Here is a 20,947-nt window from a genome sequence, read left to right as displayed (position 1 = left end):
TCTGGACAGGACAATATTCCTCTACTCCCATCGCATGTGAATGAGCTGAGCAGGGCTTCCTGTAAGTGCAGTCATCAACCCGTACAGAGCAGTTTTCACAACCATGTGTTTTTTTCCGCTGTTCCAATTCACTTGTTTTTTGGAAGCCAATTATCTTCCCATCTCTTGCAGCACAAGGAGGGATATCTGGAGAGGAGAACTGGTGCTGCTCAGAAACCGGTGTTTACAAAACACTGCCGCAAGCAAGTTTTTGCATTCCATCATGAAAAGCTGGATGGTGCAACTTCTGATGACAGTGCTCCATCTGAGACCCCATGCATCAGGGAGCCAGGACTGGCACGGCCGCTTGACACTCACACTCCCGAGGCACTGCCTCTCTGCCAACATAAGCTACATTGGCATAAAACCAGAGCACCAAAGAACTGAACTGGATCCCCCGTGTTCACTGGGATAGTTATTCCTATAGGATGACTGGGGTTTGCATTTGTCTTCTAGGGCCTTCTTCCTCCATAATTTTTTTAAAGGGAAGAAGTGTGTCACTCGTAGAGCATAAACAAATCTGCATTCTGCAATGAACATTATGTAATGGTGGCAACAGAAATTATTTGAGATTTTGAGATCTTTATTTTAGGTTAATGATTTAATAAATATACAATCTGTCTCATAATTATTTTAGCCATGCAATACAAAAAGCGTAGAGTCAATTCCAAAATTTTAGCCAATGTAACTTTTAGGAAGCATATCTCATGCTTTAACTAGAATTAGTCAGTTTAAAAAAACAGCGAGCTACTAAAACAGACCACCAAATTGAGGGAGATAGGATTTGTAGTTTTGCCAGCCAGTGTATGCACAAAACTTTCTTGGTGCTTTTTAGCAGATGGAGTATTTTTTCAAAAACAGAAGTGCACCTAGAGATGTTCAAGCATAGCGCTGCAGTGCAGGCTCTCAAGGTTCCTTGTGCCCAGTGTGACACAGCCTTCTTCTTGTGTAATCTTGGTGAGACACAGCATTAATGGCCTCAGTTTCCCTGTCCATAAATGGGGATTATACTCACTAACTGATAACATGGGCATAACAGCTTATTATTTATAAAAAAATTAAAGGATGGAAAACTTGGAGTAAATGTTATATATGCTCATGAGCTTAAATTGTAACACATTTTGCAAATTTCTTTATAATCTTTACCACAATGCAAGTGATAGGCTGGATGGGTCAAAAGATCTTTTCAGCATAATGCTGCAGCCCTGTCCCTAATCTCCCTCTGCTCCCTGCACTCCCTCTTCCTCTCTTAAATATCCCGTATCAAAGACTTCTTGCCAACTGATGCAAGCCCTTTGGTAGGAGGAGGGTCTGAGCATACAAAAGTCAGAACTGTTCAAAACCTACAGCCTGCTAATATTGTTCAAGCTCATGGATTATGAAATGTGGCATTGAGTGAGCTTAGCACTTTCGGAAGTCTGTTGTATGAGAAGATCAGTCTTGGGGTTAGTAGGGTTAAGAGCATTCATTGCACAGGTCTCTGACTTCTGAGCTCCTGCTGCAATGTCAGCTCGTTCTCATCGGAGGGTATCAAAAGCTCTCAAGAAGCAGCCGGCATCTGCTCTGGCTGTCTCACAGTGCTATAATCCACACACTAAAGGGCATTCAATTAAGAGTTCAGCTGAAAGTACAGAGGTTTAGTATAGTGCTTCTGTAGAAATGTGCCAAGGCCGAAGCGGTAACACTCCCAAGCCAAGCAACAAACCATAGCAGGGTTTGATGAACACATCACTGGGGGCACAGAAATACTCCTGCAAATTTTCAAACGAGGATGCTGAAAGTTAATCATCCCAGGTCACACTGTGAGCAGCATGGCTGTTCACTGATGAGATCAATGTGGATACACAGGCCCCTAGCTTTGGTGTCCACCTTCAAAGTACCTGCTGACATGGCCACCACAGGCTACTGCCCAGAAGCAAAGCAAACATTGTGTAACCCTGATGAGAGCTATTTAAAAATTACTCACGTTTCCTGCTCAGGTTCTCAAAGAGCCCCACGGGCAACAGCAATGTCTCTCTCTTCTGAGGAAGACTTATTACCACCCCAGGTCCATGACGGGATACGCCACAGAGGCTTGCTAATGAAACAGGCATTTCACTCCTCGGCAGGAGGAGTTCCCAACCAAAGACTCTTGAGGCCAAGAGTGAACTGCAGACACGGCTCAGCCTTTACCCCTCTGACTCCTGCCCAGCATCCCTGCAGCTCTCCACCAAAATGCTGATGGCATGTGCCAGGCACATCAGGGGAGCTGGGAGACAGCTGAATACTGCAGAATGCATGTTTCTGAAGCCCACAGTTTTGGACATTATACAGACATTATAACAAATCACCAGCACATCACTCTGGACTTGTAATTGCTGTCATCTAGGGGCTCTGTTTTATTTCACTGGTTAAAACCCCCAAAAGTTTCTTTCAGCTCTGTGTAAGATTCAGGACACTGCACCTGATATTTTGCACCTCACCAGAGATCTTGTGGTTTGTATTTTCAGGCCGGCAAACAGCTGCCTCCACACAGAGGAATATTTTTGCCCGGAGAGACAATCCCAGGAACCAAATGCAAGACTGGAACTAAAATCTGTGCTGTCCCGCTTAGCCTTCCCACTGGTGTTTACCTAGCTTTGGGCCTGGGAGGACAAGAGGGCAAAGCAAGAGGGAGGTGGAAATCATTAAATTGGTCACACCAAGTAGAAAGCATGTAGCAAAGAAAAGAAAGCGTATTTCCTCCAAGACAGAGAGATGGGGGAAGTCGTGGGAATAGCAGTTCTTGGCATTTTGCAAACACAACAGGTCTTAGACCATAGAGACAACAAACTGAATAAAGAGGGGGCTTTGTCCCTTCGATTTAAGATTGCTTTGTGGAAAAGCAGGGAGAAAGTTGCCTAAAGACCACTGGCTGAAGAAGGGAACTAAACAGGCTCCAGAGACTGTGCTGCACTGTGTGCCTTGATGGGAAGGTGGTAAGTAGTAGCACAGCTTCCACCAGGATCTGGGATCCCTGCTGCTGCTGAAGATGCCGGAGGAGCGGCACCATTTCTTACACTGGCAATGCTACCATATCGGTTGTAAATGCCCGGGGTTTATGAAAGGAAGTTCAGCAGACAGTAATGGAGGGAAAGAGGAGGGAAAGGTGGAATGTCCAATGCCAGAGAGATATGCCACAGAATGAGAAACCAGAGACAGACTGAATAGTGCCATTGTTACCGACAAGAACGCAGCGAGGCCCAGCAAGCAGGCCACGTGCCAGGACGGCTATAACAGCCCTAATAGCATTCAAGTGTAATGAAGTGGAATTATCACAGCCCCATCAAATGCACAGAACAATTTAGCTGATGAACCAATTGGGTAAAATATTAGTGAAAGTATTAGCAACCCACTTAAATACATGTTTTTTCCTCACATGAATACTGGCTTTCATGCGAAGCAAGCCAGTGGGGAATAAAGCTGTAATGCAAGCTACATCAAGCTAATGTACTTGGTGCTGTAGCTTTTGCATACTCACATGATACCCATACCTCTATATATCCCCTACAGCCACATTTGTTAAAAAATTCTTGCTAGATTTAGGAGATATACAGAAAAAAACCTTTTGCTTCAGAAAAAAGGTCTACCTTCAGCTAGCAAAAACACAGCAAAAAGTTTTGGGGCAGGTTCAAAGTGTCTTTGTCCCCTTGTTGAACATATTTGGTACTGGCCTCTGCTAGCAAAAGACCACTGGATGGGATAAGCCTTGCCCAACTCTCCAGCTCATGACTGAACACATTCAGAGCACTTGCAATAACGATGCACTTACCAAACTTCCCACCAACAGCCCTGTTACAGACACTATTGAAATGGCGTGGTGAATCAATTGTTCCTGCTTGACTGACAGCAGTGATTCATGGGCACTTTAGACACATGGGATTGATTTAGTAGGAAAACTCTTACTTCCCTAATATAAACAGTTCCTTATGTGGTTAATACTTCTTTCTAAATTAACCATTAGATTAAAAGTACTCGTTAGTAAAAGGCAACCAAGTGGGTTTTTTTCTTGGAAGGGGCTCCCTCCAAGAGAATGCATATCCTCTGTTCCCCGTCCTGTTTAGCAACAGAGCAATAAGGTGTTCACATTCAGCAACAGCCTGAAATTGCACATAACCTGTCTGGTTGGTAGTTAGGCAAGCACCACAGAATACATTTAAAATACATAGGTAAGCAGCCTGATGGTTTGCATGCTTTTATGTGCCTGGTGTCTCTTTGAAGCTCCTACTTTGAAACAGATTGGCCTGATAAGTTTTTCCTCTCTTTTTAGTACTGACTTTTGCCATCATTTGATGGTCAAGGTGGTCTGTTAAGGTATGACTTGCTCCAAATCAAAATAAAAACCTTCCTCCAGAGTAACGTGAACACCTGGTAACGAATGCATTAGAAGACTTATCTGTCTGAAAAAGAGTCAAAACATTCCAAGAAGCAAAGATAAATCATAAATTGCAGCTGAAACCTGAGTGGGAGAAATGGTTTTAAAGCTGCAGTGAAGAAACACAAAAGAAACTCCACAGCTTGTTCAGTCTGGGAGGAATACAGTCCTGAAGACTGTTAACAATCATACTGAATCGTGTCCACATAACTCACTGTAAAGTCAGAGGGATTATAATAATGACATGAAGGAGATCTGCTACCGTAGGAAGGAACAAAGCCCCTCAACCATATGCTGGGAGTTGATATGAAAGAAGGTTTTAAAGATACCTACAGGCCTGTGTACAACAGGACAGTATTATATGCGAATGAGCAAGGATGCACCAGATTGACAGCAGGCTTTGGAGAACTAAACTGACAGCCACAAATCAACACAGGCCAACTGCAGTTTTCTGTTGGATTGGTTGGGTCTTGTTTACACCACCTAGGAGGGCTCCCAAGTTGAGTGAGGTACAGTTACAAGCCAACTTCAATTTGTATGTGGATACCAGACTGAGATGCTGGGTTTGTTACCTTTGGGAATTCAAAGAGATCAGATACTGGTATGTACAAGCACCATTGGTTCCTACTTCTGTGCACTCACTCTACTGGTGCAACAGTTCTTCAGATGTTTGAAAGAATCAAAATTTAAAAAAAAATCAACAAACCCTTATATGTGTTATTAAAGCTGCTCGGAGTGGTTTAATAAGCAAGCAGGTTTTGGCCAAGGTTCTCTGAAATCAAATTTATTCCCAACAAAAAAGGTACTAGCCCAGACCTCTAGATATTTCTCCTAGCAGTAAGCTTCACTCTCATTATGAAAGGATGAATCAGAGTCACAGGTTTCTGGGCAATAATCCCTGGGAAAGTCTTAAGGCATGGATTTCAATGGATTTTGGTTCCAGGATTCCTTTGTGAACTTGTCTTGGTGAATGCTGTACAGTGTAATTTGGCACCTTGGAAAACCAGACAAGGTACTGGGTGCCAGGCACCCAGAAGATACTCAAATATGGGAAGGAGATGTGCATCCACTTTGCTCCTGTGGGTCAGGCAGTTAGCAAACATCAATGTATCAAGCATCCATCAACCCCCATTTCCTTTGCAGGCAACTCTGCCTGATATATACGGCTGTTACCTCAGTATTACACTTGGCTCCTTTGCTCCATGTTAAGCTATCACATTAGCTTGGTGCCTCTAACACAGGGGTTGGGAACATTTTTGGTTCACTGATTCCCCAGACATTTTCCAGCTAATACGTGGGCCCTTCCAAAAAGATCTTCTCTGTAGACCACCATGCTTCCCCAAGGAGCCTGGTTTTCTTACCTGACTCAGATACCTTAAAGGCAAATTATGGACCCACAGGGACTCCTGCAGCAGTCAGGAAAGTACAACCCTGGAGGACTTACCAGCTGTGAGATAGAAAATGTTGAAAATGAAACTGTCCCCCATAAAGCTGCAGGGACAGCTTTACCCTTCTCTTCAAGGTACTGTGCAGAGCTCTTCACTGATTCAGGACAGTTGTGGCATCAGTTTCTGATCTGTTCATGTTCAGAAAGTTAGTTTTTGCATCCCTCAGAGCTAAAGTATTGGGTAAAGGGAAGGGGAAGGATGTTTTGATTTTGCTTTTTAATAACACGAGAGAAATCCAAGCCTCTGAGAGAACACACAAAGGAAACAGCATGAAGCACTGCTATGGGATCTGAGCACACCAGCTCTTCCCTGGCTTTAGCGCTGACTTTTAAGGGGTGCTAAAGTATATAATAACATGAATGAGAATCAATCCATAATCCAGTAAAGCCTCTTGCAGTGTGGTCCCTGCACACGGCTTCCGACACCTGTGCAGATCTGGGGTGGACGCCCGCTTTCCATCCTCAGCAGTGGGAGGAAGTCTCAGTTGTTAAGCTCTGCAGTGTTTAATCCCTCTGTTCCCAAATGATACGCTGAGGACCCCCCAAAACTTATGTTGCTTTCATCCCAATAGACCACCCAGCTGAAGAAAGTTTCTAGAGGGATTGAGCTAACCATAAACTAACACTAGCAGCGTAACTGTGCTTGAGTTAAACAAATGGCAACATGCCTAACCAAAATTCTTGAAGTAAAATACAGGGTTAGGTTACTTTTTGTTCGCCTGGTGCCAAGAAGAGGCAATTCTTCCTGGGAAATGTAACAGAGCAGGTAGAAGTGAGGAAGGGGGAAAGCTGCTAGAACAGCAGCTCGAAATCAAAACATATCATCTAGGAGGTGTTCACCTGAACAATCACCTAACTTAAGGGAGCAGCGAAATGTCTGCCATCTGGGATGATGACGAGTCACAGGATCACATGCTGAAGCTCTCTGAAAAGAAACATTTCAATAGAGCACTTCACTGGAAAGGATCACTACTGCAAATTGCATCCATCTAAGTAAGCACAGCCCAGCAAACAAGCAGCTGGGGCAACCTGTGTGTGATTTTTAAGTGGAAAGTACTTGAAACTAAAAACATGCAGTGTATATAGCTTTACAGAGAATACAATTATTGCCAATGGTACAAGCACTTCAGATGTATAAATGACAAAGTCCTACTGTTTAAAGAAAACATGCCTGAATGGAGCTAGATCAGACATCAGGACTGCTGATTTGCTTTCCATTGGCTTCAGACCAAAAGCGAAGGAAGAAAAACAAATTAAGATCTTCAAAAGAGTATCAAAATATTTGCCAGGGAAGACCAAAACACTCATTTTCACATACTCCTTTCCCTGACAATATTGGGGCAGAGCTGTGTGCTCTGAAGGGATTGACTGCTATTTGCTTTAAAATATCCTGAATAGGCAATACCTGATCTAATCTCATCCATCTGGGAAGGGCAGCCCGGTGACAGAGCAGGGAAGACTTCTGAGCTTGGGTCTGAAGCCCTCCATTCAAGCTTTCCTCCAGGCTCATGCTGAATCCGCTTCTAGTTAGCCAGGCTATAAACAGCTCATTTGATACAGCCATTAAATGGGTCTGGTCATTCAGACCCACTGAGAGCAGCCACACCGGCAGCCAGCACAACCCAAGATGCGGATTCACAAACAGTTTACACTGGTGCAAGCTTGGGCTGCCACCAAAACGAGTGGTCACCCCTTCCCCCCCAAGCCCATTTCCACTCCTTCCTTTAACTTGGAGCCCTGTGGCTAGTAGCTGAAAACAGAGATGTTTGGTTTTAATAAGGTTGTTTGCCTGGAGGCTCAGCAAAGTGACCGGCTGACCAGTGCTCTTTGGTGGGATTTAGCCCCTTGAATCACCCAAGCCAAACCATCTGACCTCCAGCTTTTGGAGATTCGAAGCACAGCTCAGGCTATTATCTGAGACCTTGGGAACAACCTCCATCTGAAAGGCACTATGGAACTGCATGAACAGGGGCTCGAATCAGCGAGATGCACACTACCGCTGAAAACCAGTAACGTCTTACTTTTAGGCATTCACTAAACTATGTGTGATTAATTATAATTTAGACTTTGTCTTTACTTCTTTCCTCGATTCCATCTGGATTCAAACAACTAAGATTAAAGGTCTGGGTCAATCTGATTAAGAATCATACTTAGGTTGAAAATAGCTATGTTTTCCAGACTACAGACTGAGATGTACAGAATTACTTTAATAGGAGCAGAGCTTCAGCTACTGAAGATACTCTGACTGGAAAATCGATGACCAAGGAGGGCTATAAGAGCACACTGTAAGGTCACAAGTGTTATGCAGAGACTGAACAGGATGTCGTTGAAGCCAGAAGCATAAAATTATTTCAGAAAAGAGAATTCACAGGGGCAGGTCAACCCGACAGTCTTGGATACGTTCCTCACTCAGGAACACTCAAATCGCTAATCTTCTGGCATTGGGAAGAATGCCCTAAAGGAAAGTTCACCCCATACTATGCCAGATTCTTTCTTTCCTTTCCTGAGCGCTTGGTATTTGGGGAGCAAGGTACTGGGCTGGATGGTGCCTTCATGTGACTGACCCAGTGTGGTCCTTTTACATTTTGAGGTTATATCCTCTATGCCACAAAACCATTTGTGAAAAAGTTTTACACAACTTAAAAACAAGTATCAGCTCTCTGGAGTTTAGCCATCCTACAGAGCATAATGAAACACTATAACCTGTTATAAAATTCCCTGAGATGGTAAAAAAATAATATCGACTGGAAAGATATTCTAATTTTAGACTGTTTTCTCTGTACATCCTGTTCTAATTCCCACAAAAACCTTGGTTTCATCTCCTGCATATTCTGCAAAATTTTTTTATATAGGATTTTTTTTTTTTTTTAAGGCTTGAGATCCCAAATTCCTTCAGGCTACCTACAGATGCCTAAAAATAGTAATAAACTTGAAAATCAGACAAAAGGGGATTTAACGTGCCAAGGACATACTCTGGGGCTGGCGCTGAAGGCAGCGCGGTTTCCAAGTCAGGCAGGCAGGAAGTTTGTTCACTCTCCCCCTGCTCAGTTTCACAACAAACACTGGACTGGACACAGTAAAAAAACTTTACTTTCCCTGCAGACTTGAGGGACATCTTCTTGCTACTCCTTCTCAAAAGTTATGTAAAAAACCTGGACTGCACCATTGTAATGCTAACACTGGAATTGAGTTTTCTGCAGGAAATCACAAATCGGGGTGTAAAGCTCAGAGAGGAATGAGCCACCCTTCTCGCATGTGAGTAGTTGACCATGCAGAAATGCTTTGGCCACTGTGTCTCCTTGGATTTTAATGCACACAGGCGTCACGCCGTGCTCTAAATACTGCTTGTAAAACACCATCACTCCCCTAGAAAAGATGGTCCACCCATAGCTTCACACCTACTAGGAACTACACCTAATGTCTTCCCCCACAAAGCAAATACCAGCACTGGAAGCCCATGGAGGTCTCTGGCTTTGATGGCCACTGCCATCATGACCTCAACCATCACGAAAACCGGAGGGGGAGGAGCAAGACCTGCAGGGCCAGAGCCAGCATCAGGTAGAGCTCGCTCATGGCAATCTGCAGCAGACACCCATGAACAGACACGCTGCTGGCACCATGGCCTGGCAAGAGGATTTTGCCACGTGACTGAACTTTTTCTGTACGTGCTGGACGTCTTCACCTGACTGCCCTTGTAGTGGAGTTTGAAACGTCAAAACACATTCCTGCCCTACACGAGGCTCTATCCCCCATTTGATGGTCTAAAGAAAAGAGCAGTCAGAAATTATCCACAGAGGTAGAACATGAAATAAAGAGGTGGCACAATGGGCTTGGAAGTGGCACAAAACCCTGTCTCAAGGTTTCCATTCCCTAATTCCCCTCCTGAAACTTCACTTAGGGCTCATAGCAGCAGGGGAGCATGGGGTTACATTTGTCTCTGAACATCCACCAGGGAGAGGAGGAGGGAGTCTCCTGCAGGCAGGTGTTTAGCCATTTCACAAAATCTGGATCCCAACAAGCAGGTTGTAGGATCCTGGGGATCTCACAACCCACAGTCAGAACAAGCTGTATCCATCCAGATCTTGTCTCCCTTCAAGCAAAAATGGGTGAAAATGTCAGCCAATTAAGCTTTTTCCACCTACATCATCAGCACCAAAAGCCAAACATGATCCCAGCAGAGTTCTCTGGGAAGTCTCGCTTCAGCAGATCTGAACCCTTAATGTTAAAATGTTACGAAAAACAGAACTGCTGCGTGGGTGCCCCAAAGCCACCCTGTGAATATTAATCGCTTATGCACATTGAATATAATTGTCTCTCCAGTATTAAAAAGCTCTCCTTCTCAATTAGTGGAAAGCAACTCCCACAGTTCAATTTAAGGTTTAAATTTGGAAGGGAGAGATTTTATTCTTTTTTTTTTTTTTTCTTTAATGTAAACCACGTACTTGTAAAGAACCCATGGATAGGGCATTATAACAGAACATGTACGGCTGTGATTCTGGCACCTTCTTTATGTGACACATTCAAGGATGCATTTTTCCAGTAGCAGTGATCAGCACATCACAAAAATTACAGCCACTGACAACTTCTAATAAATTTAGCCCATACAGAAAATATGATGATGTACATGCGTGGAGTTGAACATGCATGTAACAGCGGATGGATTCGGGAATCAAACACAAGGGCACAAGCCCATTGCTATGGTCTCAGACTTACCCTGCACTTGGTGTCTTCTGCTTTCAGGGACTTCTTTAGGAACTAGACTAGTCAAAAGATACCTACAAGTGACCATCAGGACCTTCCAGTACTTCTAGCACTAGGGCAGGTCAGACTAAAAAACCATGCAAATATCCCAGCTACAACTTTCCAAAAACTGAAAAAAAACCAATGGCAAATACAAACCCAAATTCTTGTGAGGATGGGCAATGGTGATCTGGGCAGAAACCTCACTCCTGGCTATGAGGCTCAGTTAGGTGACTTTGAACAAAGGAGCTACCCTGTTAAATAACACAGGTGCATTGACAGGTCATTGGCCTGGAGGCCAAGAGGGAAAACTGCGTCCAACACCATATTACACTTGGCCCTGGGTCACCTATGTGTGGTGCCCCTGTGGCCCTAAGACATAACTATTACTTTGTGGGATTGGGATGGGGGGAGGCAGTTCAAAAGGCTGGAAAAAACATGAAAGTTTTGCCTCAGTCTACTAAATTGTTTTTATAGCATGAAATGTTTTACAGCATGAGGACACATATGGCAGGCTCTGGGGCAATGCTCAAGGTGGTAATGACGAGTGTGAAGCCCATTGAGAAAGTGTTGAAAGACTGGGAAGGGCAGAGAGAAACAAAATTTCCCAAACTGTGCCTAACTACCAGCTGGCACAGACCAACGCAGTGCCAAGGAGCACATTAACAGCAAAGCAGTTAAGGCCATCAGCTCTACACCTCAGCTTCCACCACCTCAGGTAGGGTAACCATCACGCTGTACTTCACACCAGGGGTGTCGAGCAAAGATGAGCAAAGTGCTGAGATACTGTCAGACTGGGGACCTGGTACAGAGAGAGGTTGGTAGCTTCTGTCCTCTCATCCCATTCAAAGCCAACTAATCAGGTTCACCAAGGAACTAGTCCTTTTACTTTGTGTGCAAATTTGGACTTCCTTTTCGCTCTATCTATCAAACACATAATAATAGTCATTTCCCTAAGCCTGCTAAAGGTAGGCTTGGGCTAACATGACTTCATTGCTGGCAAGTATCTTACTGTATGCTGCTAGGATTAAAGACTTGGAAGGAATTTTGACCTTTCCAAAGCTTTAATTTTGTTCAATTTATACGTGGCAATAATCACTGCTGAGACTCCTTATAGCCGCCGTCTCCAAGCTCAGGAGATACATCTAGTGAAACCAGCCCCAGAAAGTGATTTCCCTGGATATGGCTGAGGCCTCACAAAATGCTACGCAAATTTGTGACTTTCACGAAGTGCCTTAGAGGAATCTTCTTAATTCCAAGATAGGTACCAAGAAGAAAAACAAATGCTTTGCTGTTCACCAGCAACACTGTTCTCTCTTAAATACACTTGAAAGGGGGCTAGAGGCAGCAGTGGCACCTAACAATCTCCATGAAAGCTGTTACATTCAAGGCTGCCAAATAACATCCTTTTTTTTGCTTGTTGTTGTTCTCTTGCTTTTTATCCTGCACTGTCTTGATGGAGCACCAAAGGGTTTTTGCACTCACACCATAAAAATACCTTCGAAAATAAAGAGCTGATTTTGAAGTACAAAGCTGCTGTTGTGGGACTCTGCAGCATCTGTTTTAGCATGTCATTTTTATATTTAGAAGCAACGTATCTCCAAAGATCAAGCACAGCCAGTAAGTCACTCAGCAACCCATTCCCATCAGCTCTCACAAGTCAGTGCCAGCCGACAGGGGGGCACACGCTCCTCTCGCCCTCCAACAGCCCTCTGCACCTCTGCAGTCCCACACCTCCTCTGCAGCATGCTGCAACCTGCCTGACTTACGCTGCCCAGCCTGGTATCTCTAATGCTGGTGTCCTGCCAACAGCTCAGCCCAGCAGCAGGACGTGAGCCTGCCGGCCTCCGACCTTGATGCAACGTGCTGCTTTTTTCTTTTTCTGGGTCACATGGCGCAGCGTGTGTACGCTGCATGGCATATGTAGGAGAAACCACGCAATGAAATCAGGGGAGCTGCTGAAGCGTGCGATCTGGTGCACAGCTCTGACCTGCACTGTCAGGCTGTTCTGTGTCCCCCAGCCGTGTTTCTGAGCTGGTGCCCACAGCCAGAAAATAGTGCGTGTAAAAAACGCCACAGCCAGCATCTTCCATTAGGCGGCTAGACCACTGCTCTTAGAAGGTCCAGCAAGCCAGACGAATGAACTTAAAATGAGTGCAGTATGCACGCAATGTGTATGCCACACGGGGCTTGTACAGGTGAGCAGACTTGTAGCTCCTTTTTCCCCTGCTATATGAGTAGTCTGCCACTTAACTGTAAGCAGAATTGCTGTTTGCAGTGCAAGCCAGTGCTGTGTAACTCAATCAGGCAGAACACAGCCAAGAAAGGCAGACCAAAACATAATAAAGACCCCACAGCAGCAGTCAAAGCAAAGGTCACCAGGACTGGTGTTTGGAGCACAGGAGGGGCACCAGATAGAAAAGCTCATCTTGGCTCTGTGCTGTCTGGGAATGTTGAAAGGAATGATGTCCTCCTTGGCTAGGAGAAGCAGCATCTTCTCTATACGTCTACATCCCCCATCATTTTTCAGTTTACAGCGGGTGAGTGCCACAACTTGCAGGGCTGGCAGTCTCCTGCAAGGGGACAGCACTGTTTCTGGGTAATGTTTTGCACAGATGTGAACCTCGGCTAATTAGAAGAGTAAAATTTCAGTCCAGCGAGTGTTTACAGTAGAGGGGACATGAAACACTCGCAGGTTTCTTCTTTGCTTCCAGCCACAAAGGCCGAGTAGTGCTTGCATGTGTGCAGGCAGGGGAGGGCAATGGGGCAGGGAGGGCAGAGAGGGGAGACACAACCAGCATGTATGAGCTCCCCGAGTGGAGTGATCGGTTTTGGCAGCTACCCTGGAAAAAAAGGCACCGTCAGCACTGCAAAACACGCAGGAAACTCTTTAGCCGGCAAATGCAGATTTATCTTTTCCAGAAGCAGTGAAGAGTGGAAAAGGCCCAAACAGAGTTGCAGATAAGGAAGGGAGCAGAGATGGGATCAAGCCAGCTCCAGAGACCAGTTAGTTCAGCTCTCTCCTGGGTACAGCCCTCTTCTTGAAAAGGGGGTGTTGAAGGAAAACAGAGCCTGGAAGAACCTGGAATACCTTTATCTACAGACACAGCTTAGCAAATGCCACACGCTTCCATTTTACACAGAAGAAAGCTGCCTTACCTGAGTAGTTTTCGCCCTTCTGCCTTGCATGCTGTTACTATGGCTAATTTGTGGGTTGGTGGCCCCTTCGGAAAGGCAGTGGGATTTCCTACAAGGCAGCGTATTGTAATTATTGTAGGAAGGCGCATCCTCGGCAGTAACCGATGCCAACTTATGGCTCCCAATATCCGGGATGTCGGACACTAAATTCCGGCAGTACCCTCCAAAGGCATTTCGCGGGCCTCCATTGACTGTAGCACTCGGAGTTTTGGGGGAATACAAGTCACTCATAGAGTTGGAGCGCTGGCAGGCGACCAGCGGCTGGGGGCTGCCACTGGCCTCTGTCCCCCGGGTGGTCTCGGCATCCTTCTCCTCGGCCAAGCCTAAGATTTCCTCATTGCTTGTTAAATGCTCCTGGCTGAGGTCAGAAAGCGAAAACTCCAAGCTGTCTTCGCGCCAGATGTCAGCCGATTTGGAGCGCTTCTTCTTAAAGCTGGCCGTCTCCATGAAGTTTGTCCCGTTGGCCGCGTATCGATGTGACCTCCCGTCACCCTCCGCCAAGAACGGCGGCTCGTCCCCATAGAGCCTGCTCTCCTCCGAGTCAGGCATGCTCTGGACGGAGGCGGCGGTGAGGACGGTGCTGCTGTCCACGCTGGGGGTGACGGAGGAGTCAGTGTGGTAGGAAACAGGCCGCAGGCCCATGTCCACGCGGTCCACCCAGATGGGGCTTCCAAAGTCCTCTAGGTTGGCCTCCTGGGCGAAGGGCTCCAGGCCGTTCTCCGCCAGGGACTGGGGGATGCTGGGGGTGCTGCTGGAGCGGGTGCTCACTTCCGAGTTACGGTGGATAATTTTTCCGGAAGAAGCATGCCGCGTCCGGCGAGAGGCTTTATTGGAGAGGCGAAGCGAGCGGGAAGTGTGCTTGCGGCCCAGGCTGGTGTGCTTGTCTCCGTAGAAGGCGTGCTCCACGCTCTGGCTCTCCGCGTTTCCCATGGCGTCACAGTCTGCAAGGGGAGAGAGCGGGGAACGTTAAAGGTGCAACCAAACACGCAGGCAAGAAGACACATGGACGCCCCAGTACTTTTTGTTTTTAACGAACCTGTCCCAAAACCTACACCACAGCTTCCACAGGGTCTCGCAGGACATGCTTTAACAGTGGCAACTAATACCACAGAATTAATTAAGCGATCATACCAGCAATCTTATAAATGCAACTCAGTTAAATCAGTACATAAGAAAAAGCCTGACGATAGCCATGCTGGTGCAAATGAAGAGTGCAGAAGAGGGAAGGACTGAACCTTGAAGCTTGGTGTGAAGTGGAGACAGTTTACCACCAAAGTGCACTGGCAATCTCAGCTCTGCACACGTTCACTTGACTCTTAGCATTAGCTAACAACCCTACAAACTCAAAAAATCAACAGCTATTGTTTATCTGCATGTAACAAGATGCCAAAAAGCAGATGGATATACACCTTTATCTGAGATTTCACTTTCTTTTTGCTAGGAACTGTGGATTGAATCACCAAATAGCAAAGTACAAATTCAACTGTTCAGCAGCGAGCTAATGATAGGTTTGATTTCTGGAACAAAAAAACAGTGCAACATTAAGCAGGTACAGAGAGCCCCACACAAGAAAGCCATATTATGAAAAATAAATTAGCATGAGTGACTCAGACTATACAAAAATAACCTTTCCTTCCTACTCACTCTAAAGCAGAGAGCTAGATTTAAGTGCTTTGATCTAGCAAAGGGAAAACTGAGCTGGAATGCAGGGGATGGGTTTCTGTCCCCACGTCTGTACCTAGCCTCCTGCATTATTCAGTTGCACACATCCCACTGTGAAACAGGTTTCCCATCCAGAAGATGGGAGTGATGATCTGGATTCAACCTTGGAAAACACTCTGAGGTCTGTGATCTCACTCAACAAATGTCAGAAATATTTTATCAGTAGTATTGGCTCCTTCTGGCCAAAGAGCAAGAAGAAGAACAAGAAAAGTAAATGTTAACGTACATGGCCATTCCCTGAATTACATGCAAGACAATTCTATCTAGATAAATAATCCATAAATCTTGAACAAAAATTCCAAGTCAAAACTTCCTCATTTTGAGGTATTTCTATTAGTCTTGGTTGGGGAAAAAAAAAAAAAAGCTGCCCTGACAGTAAAATAATCTGGAGTTTTTCATTTCTTGGGGCAATTTCCTCTCCTTTAACAGGATGCACCAATGGGTATTGAGCCAGATGCTGGCAGAATGAATGGGATTCTGTATTTTCCCTTGCTATTTAAATACACGCTATCACTGCTGCACAGAACTGAATTAGACCTACATAAATTACACAGAAAGAGAGGAATCGATTATGCTAAACACAGGCACAGCACTTCAGCCATGGGCTGCCCTGGGTACATACAGTAGAAATGAACTTCTGCAGTGATACTTCTGACCACAGTCAGAGGACTGCACTTCTCTACTCTTCTTACCCAGCTAAAAGTAGGTCGTGTCTGAGACTAAAAATCTGTTCAGTGCTGGCACAACAGGCACCTCCATAAATATCTGGGCATTTCTGTATCTGAAATAAATATAATCGCATGTGAAGACTATACCAGGAAATACCCTACATCTGCTAAACTAATGCCTGAACTCCCATTGACTGTCATGAGACTGCCATACATTGTTTAGAAAAATATATGCACTGAAGAGAGGACAGATTTTAATCTAAAAAATATGACAGCATTATAAATCCCTAGACAGGGTTTATTATCCCTTAAAAGCTACAGCCCTTCGATATGGACTGGACTGAAAAACAAACATCAGCTAGCTTTTGCTTCTAAAACATTTTAAAGCACAAAATCTGCATTTTGTCTTCCACGCTGATGTCTAAAACCAGACCTCAACACTCCCCATCTTGCAAAAGAAACCCTCTCAGGGTAATGCTTTTAGCTGCTTTGATTCTGAGATTCTTTCTAACCGCACTTTCTTTTGACAGGATTTCCACCAGCTGCAAAGCCCATCAGAGCATGCAGCCATTTATCCCCAGTCTCCAGCCATGCAGCCATCACTTTGGTACCTATCTAAGGAGAAAGAGCAAGTTTTAAAAGTCCTCTTGAAACCCTGAATGATGAAGAGTGGCTCTTTACCTTCAGAAACAGAGCTGCCGAAGGGCAGGAGCGTCCCCCGCACACCACACAGCAAGGCACACCTGCTGATGAGAACGCTGGGCAGCGTGGCTACGGAAAGCAGCCCTGTGCCACCACCTCAACGTAGTCTCTGTGCACACCGGGCAAAATTTCACCCAGCGAAAAAGTAAGAGAACCACAAGTGACTCGGCGAGGAAAGGAGCAGCAGCTCAGGCTGCACCCCGTGAGGAAATACCGCTGCTAGAAACACTCCCATGGAAGGAGGAAAGTCTTTTCTCTGCAGACGGCAGCAGGAAAGTTTACTGAGTGATTTCACACAATGAGAAGTATCTGCTAGATACTGGCAAGAAGTGTCAGACTTCTAAGTAAAGAGCTGTCCCTTTTCAATTCCGTGGATTGGCGCTTCAGGTGAGAACGCATTTGCAAATCCCGCAGACGGCTATCTATCCTACAATTAGCCCATACCTCACTCCTGCACCCAGGAAGAGGCCTTACCCTAATCCCACTGATTTCCCCGGCATTCCTTTGCAGGTTTGCACGAATGCTGTGTGGTGGGTGCAAGAGGGCTGCAGGCAGACACGGTGCAGCTGATCCAGCTGCAGTGATGCAAGACAGTGCCATCCCCATGGTTTGTCACTGTCCCCCAGCAGAGGCCATCTCCCCTGGGAGATGCAGGGCACAACGGGCTGAGCCCCCCTCAGGTGGGGACAGTCAACCCTGCCGGGTCAAGCTGAGGGTGACCATTTGCGGGGTGCCCGAGACCGATGGCTCCCCCTGGAAGGGACCCCCGTCCTACCTTCTCACCCCTGTTTTTGCCTCCTCTCTGCATTCCTGGCTGAGCATTTCCACCAGTTACCCTGAACCAATTCAGGTGCTTATGCAGCCAAGTCCACTAAAACAGCAGAAAATAAATCCAGAAAAAAAAGACGACTTTATTAGTTTATTTTTGCTGAGATAGTGAGGTGAACTGGCACGTGCCAAAGGCAGCACAAGGGTGCCCGTCTGGGGACACAGTGGGGCAAGGATGGGGGCGGCCTGAGGGCGATGTGGGAGCCAGGGAAAAGGGGACAGCGAGTGGCACCTCCCCCATTTTTTGGCAGCAGTGAGCTGTTAGGTCAGCTCAGGCAGATGTGGAAAGGCAGCCCTGAAACATGTGAATTCGCACTGAAGCAGATGCCGGTACCCTCAGCTAGCAGGAGCAGGCACTGGGCGGGGGAGGGAAGCCCCAACCTCCCCCTCCCAGGGGTAGCAGCAGACACCCTGGGGCAGAAATGTCTTAAACTGCTCCAGCTACGACTGCCAGATGCTGCCTGTCTACAGCTTAACTGAATTTAGCACACTCAGTGAAAAAAATCTGTATCAAATTAAGAAAATGAGTAATGTTAGTGGGAGTTGCACGCAAATGCTGGTAGGACAAAGGCTCCCCTTGTTAGCTCACCCGCTGAATCCAAAGGTGACCATTAAAGACCTATCAAGGTACCACCAGGATACAACGTAAATCAAGTGTGACACATCTGGATGCTTTAAACAGGTCTGTCGCGCTCAACCAAGGATTGTGACGTGTCAGAAATCTGTTCTGAATTATTCTCTGAAGGTAGCAGAGATTAGCGCACACAGACCATGTGCTGCAAGCAGAACTAGTTGGAAATTTTTCAGCAGAAAATGTTGATTCATCAAAACCCAAACTTTTCGTGGGAATAGACCGCTTTTGATTAAAGGCTCCTCCACTCCAAGAGGGAGAGATTTGAAAACCGATGCAGGGAGACAGGCACGTCTCCTGGAAGAGGCACCAGCTCAGTGACTCAGTTGCTTGCCGAAGACGCGGAAGATCAAGATTCATATCTGCAGCCCAAGTCAGGCAAACGAGGGGTGGCAACTTGTTCCTCCACACCCTCAAGAGGTGACCTGACCATGGAGCTATCAGCTGCTCTGGGAAAGGGCTCCCTCCCCCAGAAGATCTGCTCCTTCCTGGTTCAGAGCAGGGAAAACGTCAAAATTGTGGAAGTCTTCAAGGAGCCCAGAAAGTCACCTTTTAGCCAGCTTACACATCAAGAGACAGTACAGGGCTTTGAGTTGTGGGGTTTTTTTTAACCCAAAACTTAAGATTGATATCAACATTAGGATATCAGCAGGGAGAACACAAATTCCACAGGAAAACTTTGGAAAAAACAGTGTTCCCTACATCAGCTACCCTAGACAAGCAGACTGACCTCTAGCTGAACTGCTGGGTTTTTGCTGGATGAGTCTTATATTAAATGGTTCCACAAAAAGGCAATCACATTCTGGATGATTGCTGATGACGGCCCCCTCAAAGAATGTAATTTTTTTTGAAAAGTCATTTTCCTTTCTCTTCCTCTACTCCTGATATTAAATATTTCTTAAAATAATTACAAAACCAAAATTACTCATCTCAATTAAACCTAAGTTACTAACTCGCAAACTTGCAAAAAGTTGGGCTGTTAGATTCCAGAAGAAAATCTGAAATATATTAACTTTCCAACAAAATTTGAAGCACCTCACAAGACAACAGATTGCAAATTTAAAATTAGATTCTAGTGGGAGGCCCTGGTGACAAATCTGTATTTTTCTCCTGGAGCAGAGCTTGAAGGCTGTGAGAACCAGAACAATTATTAAATCCACAGTGAGCAATGAGCCTACAGAAATACACTTTTGCTAAAATCTGCCAGCCAACAACAAAGATTTTTACTGAACTCACAAAACCACACAGAAAAATGTACAAGACTAATAACCAAGTGTGAACATACACATTTTATTGTAATTAAAATGTGCTTTTTGGAAAGGGCAAGAGAGAGGCTGAAATTCCACAGTAAGTCTTTGAGTTTCTTGGAAACTCCAGCAGCATATTTAATTGTTTTCAAATCAAAACCTTTTAACCAGCCATTTCTTTTTTGTAAGCCGCTCTTGCATATGTTAAAGCATGGGATGGACTCCAAAAAGGCCCTGCAGGCAATTCAAATAAGAGGAGGAGAGAGGGAGGAAGGGATGTCATCAGTAGCTGCTTGATAGCCGTTCAAATTCCTTTGTATTGCTAAACGGGTGTGACCATAAACCGCATGCAGCTTATCCATTTTTTTCCCCTCCCGTGAACCATTACACAACATAGCAAACTCCTAAAGAAAAATATATGGACACACATGTACCTTCCGAGGCAGTACTGGTATCCAGCGCAACCTTCCCCAAGAGAGCTGTGGCATTTAGAGGTATAGAATTGCAAATGATACCAAAATGAACAGTTAAGTGGGACTGCAGAAGCTGTCAGCACCTGCCACTCAGCGACTCCATTACTCTCGTGTCAGAGTCTATGACTATATGCCAAAAACCTGGGGAGAAAGAGGGGAGAAAAAAAAAGAATCAGACAAAGGGTTAGCAGGAACAGCTATACAGGAGGACGTCTTCTGCCAGGTCCTGTTATCATCACTTACCTACGAAACACTGTGCAATACAGCATGCGAATGCTGTGCTTAAATTTGAATGATGAAATGTGATGATGGCAGAATAAATGAAAAACCCAGTCAAGCACCGCCAGCCCAAACTACAGAACGTGAAGAGTTCCTCTTCCCACCACTTTGTACAATAAAAATCCCCATGGACATTAACATGCCCCTGCTGAGGACGGTCTGTCTCAGGTAGGGCTAGAAAACCTCAGGTCCAAAACCACACCTGTGTCCGAAGACAACAGCCAAGAAAGGCATCTTCCAATAAACCAGGGTTTAATTTCTGGCAGCAAGGGGGGACCCAACTGCCCAGGGAACAGGCCCGAAAATGGAAGACCTCAGAGAGTTCTCTGCGCAGACTGTCTAATTTACAAAAAGGGCAGTTATCCAAGCAGGGATTTCATTAATATTTTTCAAGGGCAAATCAGACATGTAGGGCAGAGCATTTACATACATTTTTGTGCACAGTGAAAGGATCATCAGGTTAATTGCATTCACTAAGGTGAAGATACAGGAGACCAGTCTGTGCTTATTTAGACCTAAGACAAGTCATTAGAATAGTCCTCAAGTTACAAACATGCATGCACTCGTGTGGGTACCAAAT

At 45.5% G+C, this 20,947-nt stretch overlaps 1 protein-coding gene across 13 annotated transcripts in view; it reads right to left on the bottom strand.

Annotated features, from left to right (window-relative positions):
* TIAM1 (TIAM Rac1 associated GEF 1) overlaps positions 1–20,947 on the bottom strand; it is a 193,764-nt gene that overhangs the window by 69,634 nt on the left and 103,183 nt on the right. For 7 of the 13 annotated variants that reach the window (XM_069785292.1, XM_069785288.1, XM_069785289.1 and 4 more), the window contains one exon: positions 13,779–14,758. In XM_069785292.1, the coding sequence (XP_069641393.1) occupies positions 13,779–14,747 (969 nt within the window). In that variant the 5' untranslated portion in view covers positions 14,748–14,758. Of the gene's footprint in view, positions 1–13,778; positions 14,759–20,049; positions 20,230–20,947 lie in introns of all 13 variants that reach the window. The other 6 variants (XM_069785281.1, XM_069785282.1, XM_069785284.1 and 3 more) reach the window with 1 other exon arrangement.

This window comes from Haliaeetus albicilla, chromosome 6 (genome assembly GCF_947461875.1).
Source record: "Haliaeetus albicilla chromosome 6, bHalAlb1.1, whole genome shotgun sequence".
Classification (NCBI taxonomy): Eukaryota; Metazoa; Chordata; class Aves; order Accipitriformes; family Accipitridae; genus Haliaeetus; species Haliaeetus albicilla.
The sequence above is the reverse complement of the archived record's forward strand: the minus strand, read 5'-3'. Positions and strand labels throughout refer to the sequence as shown.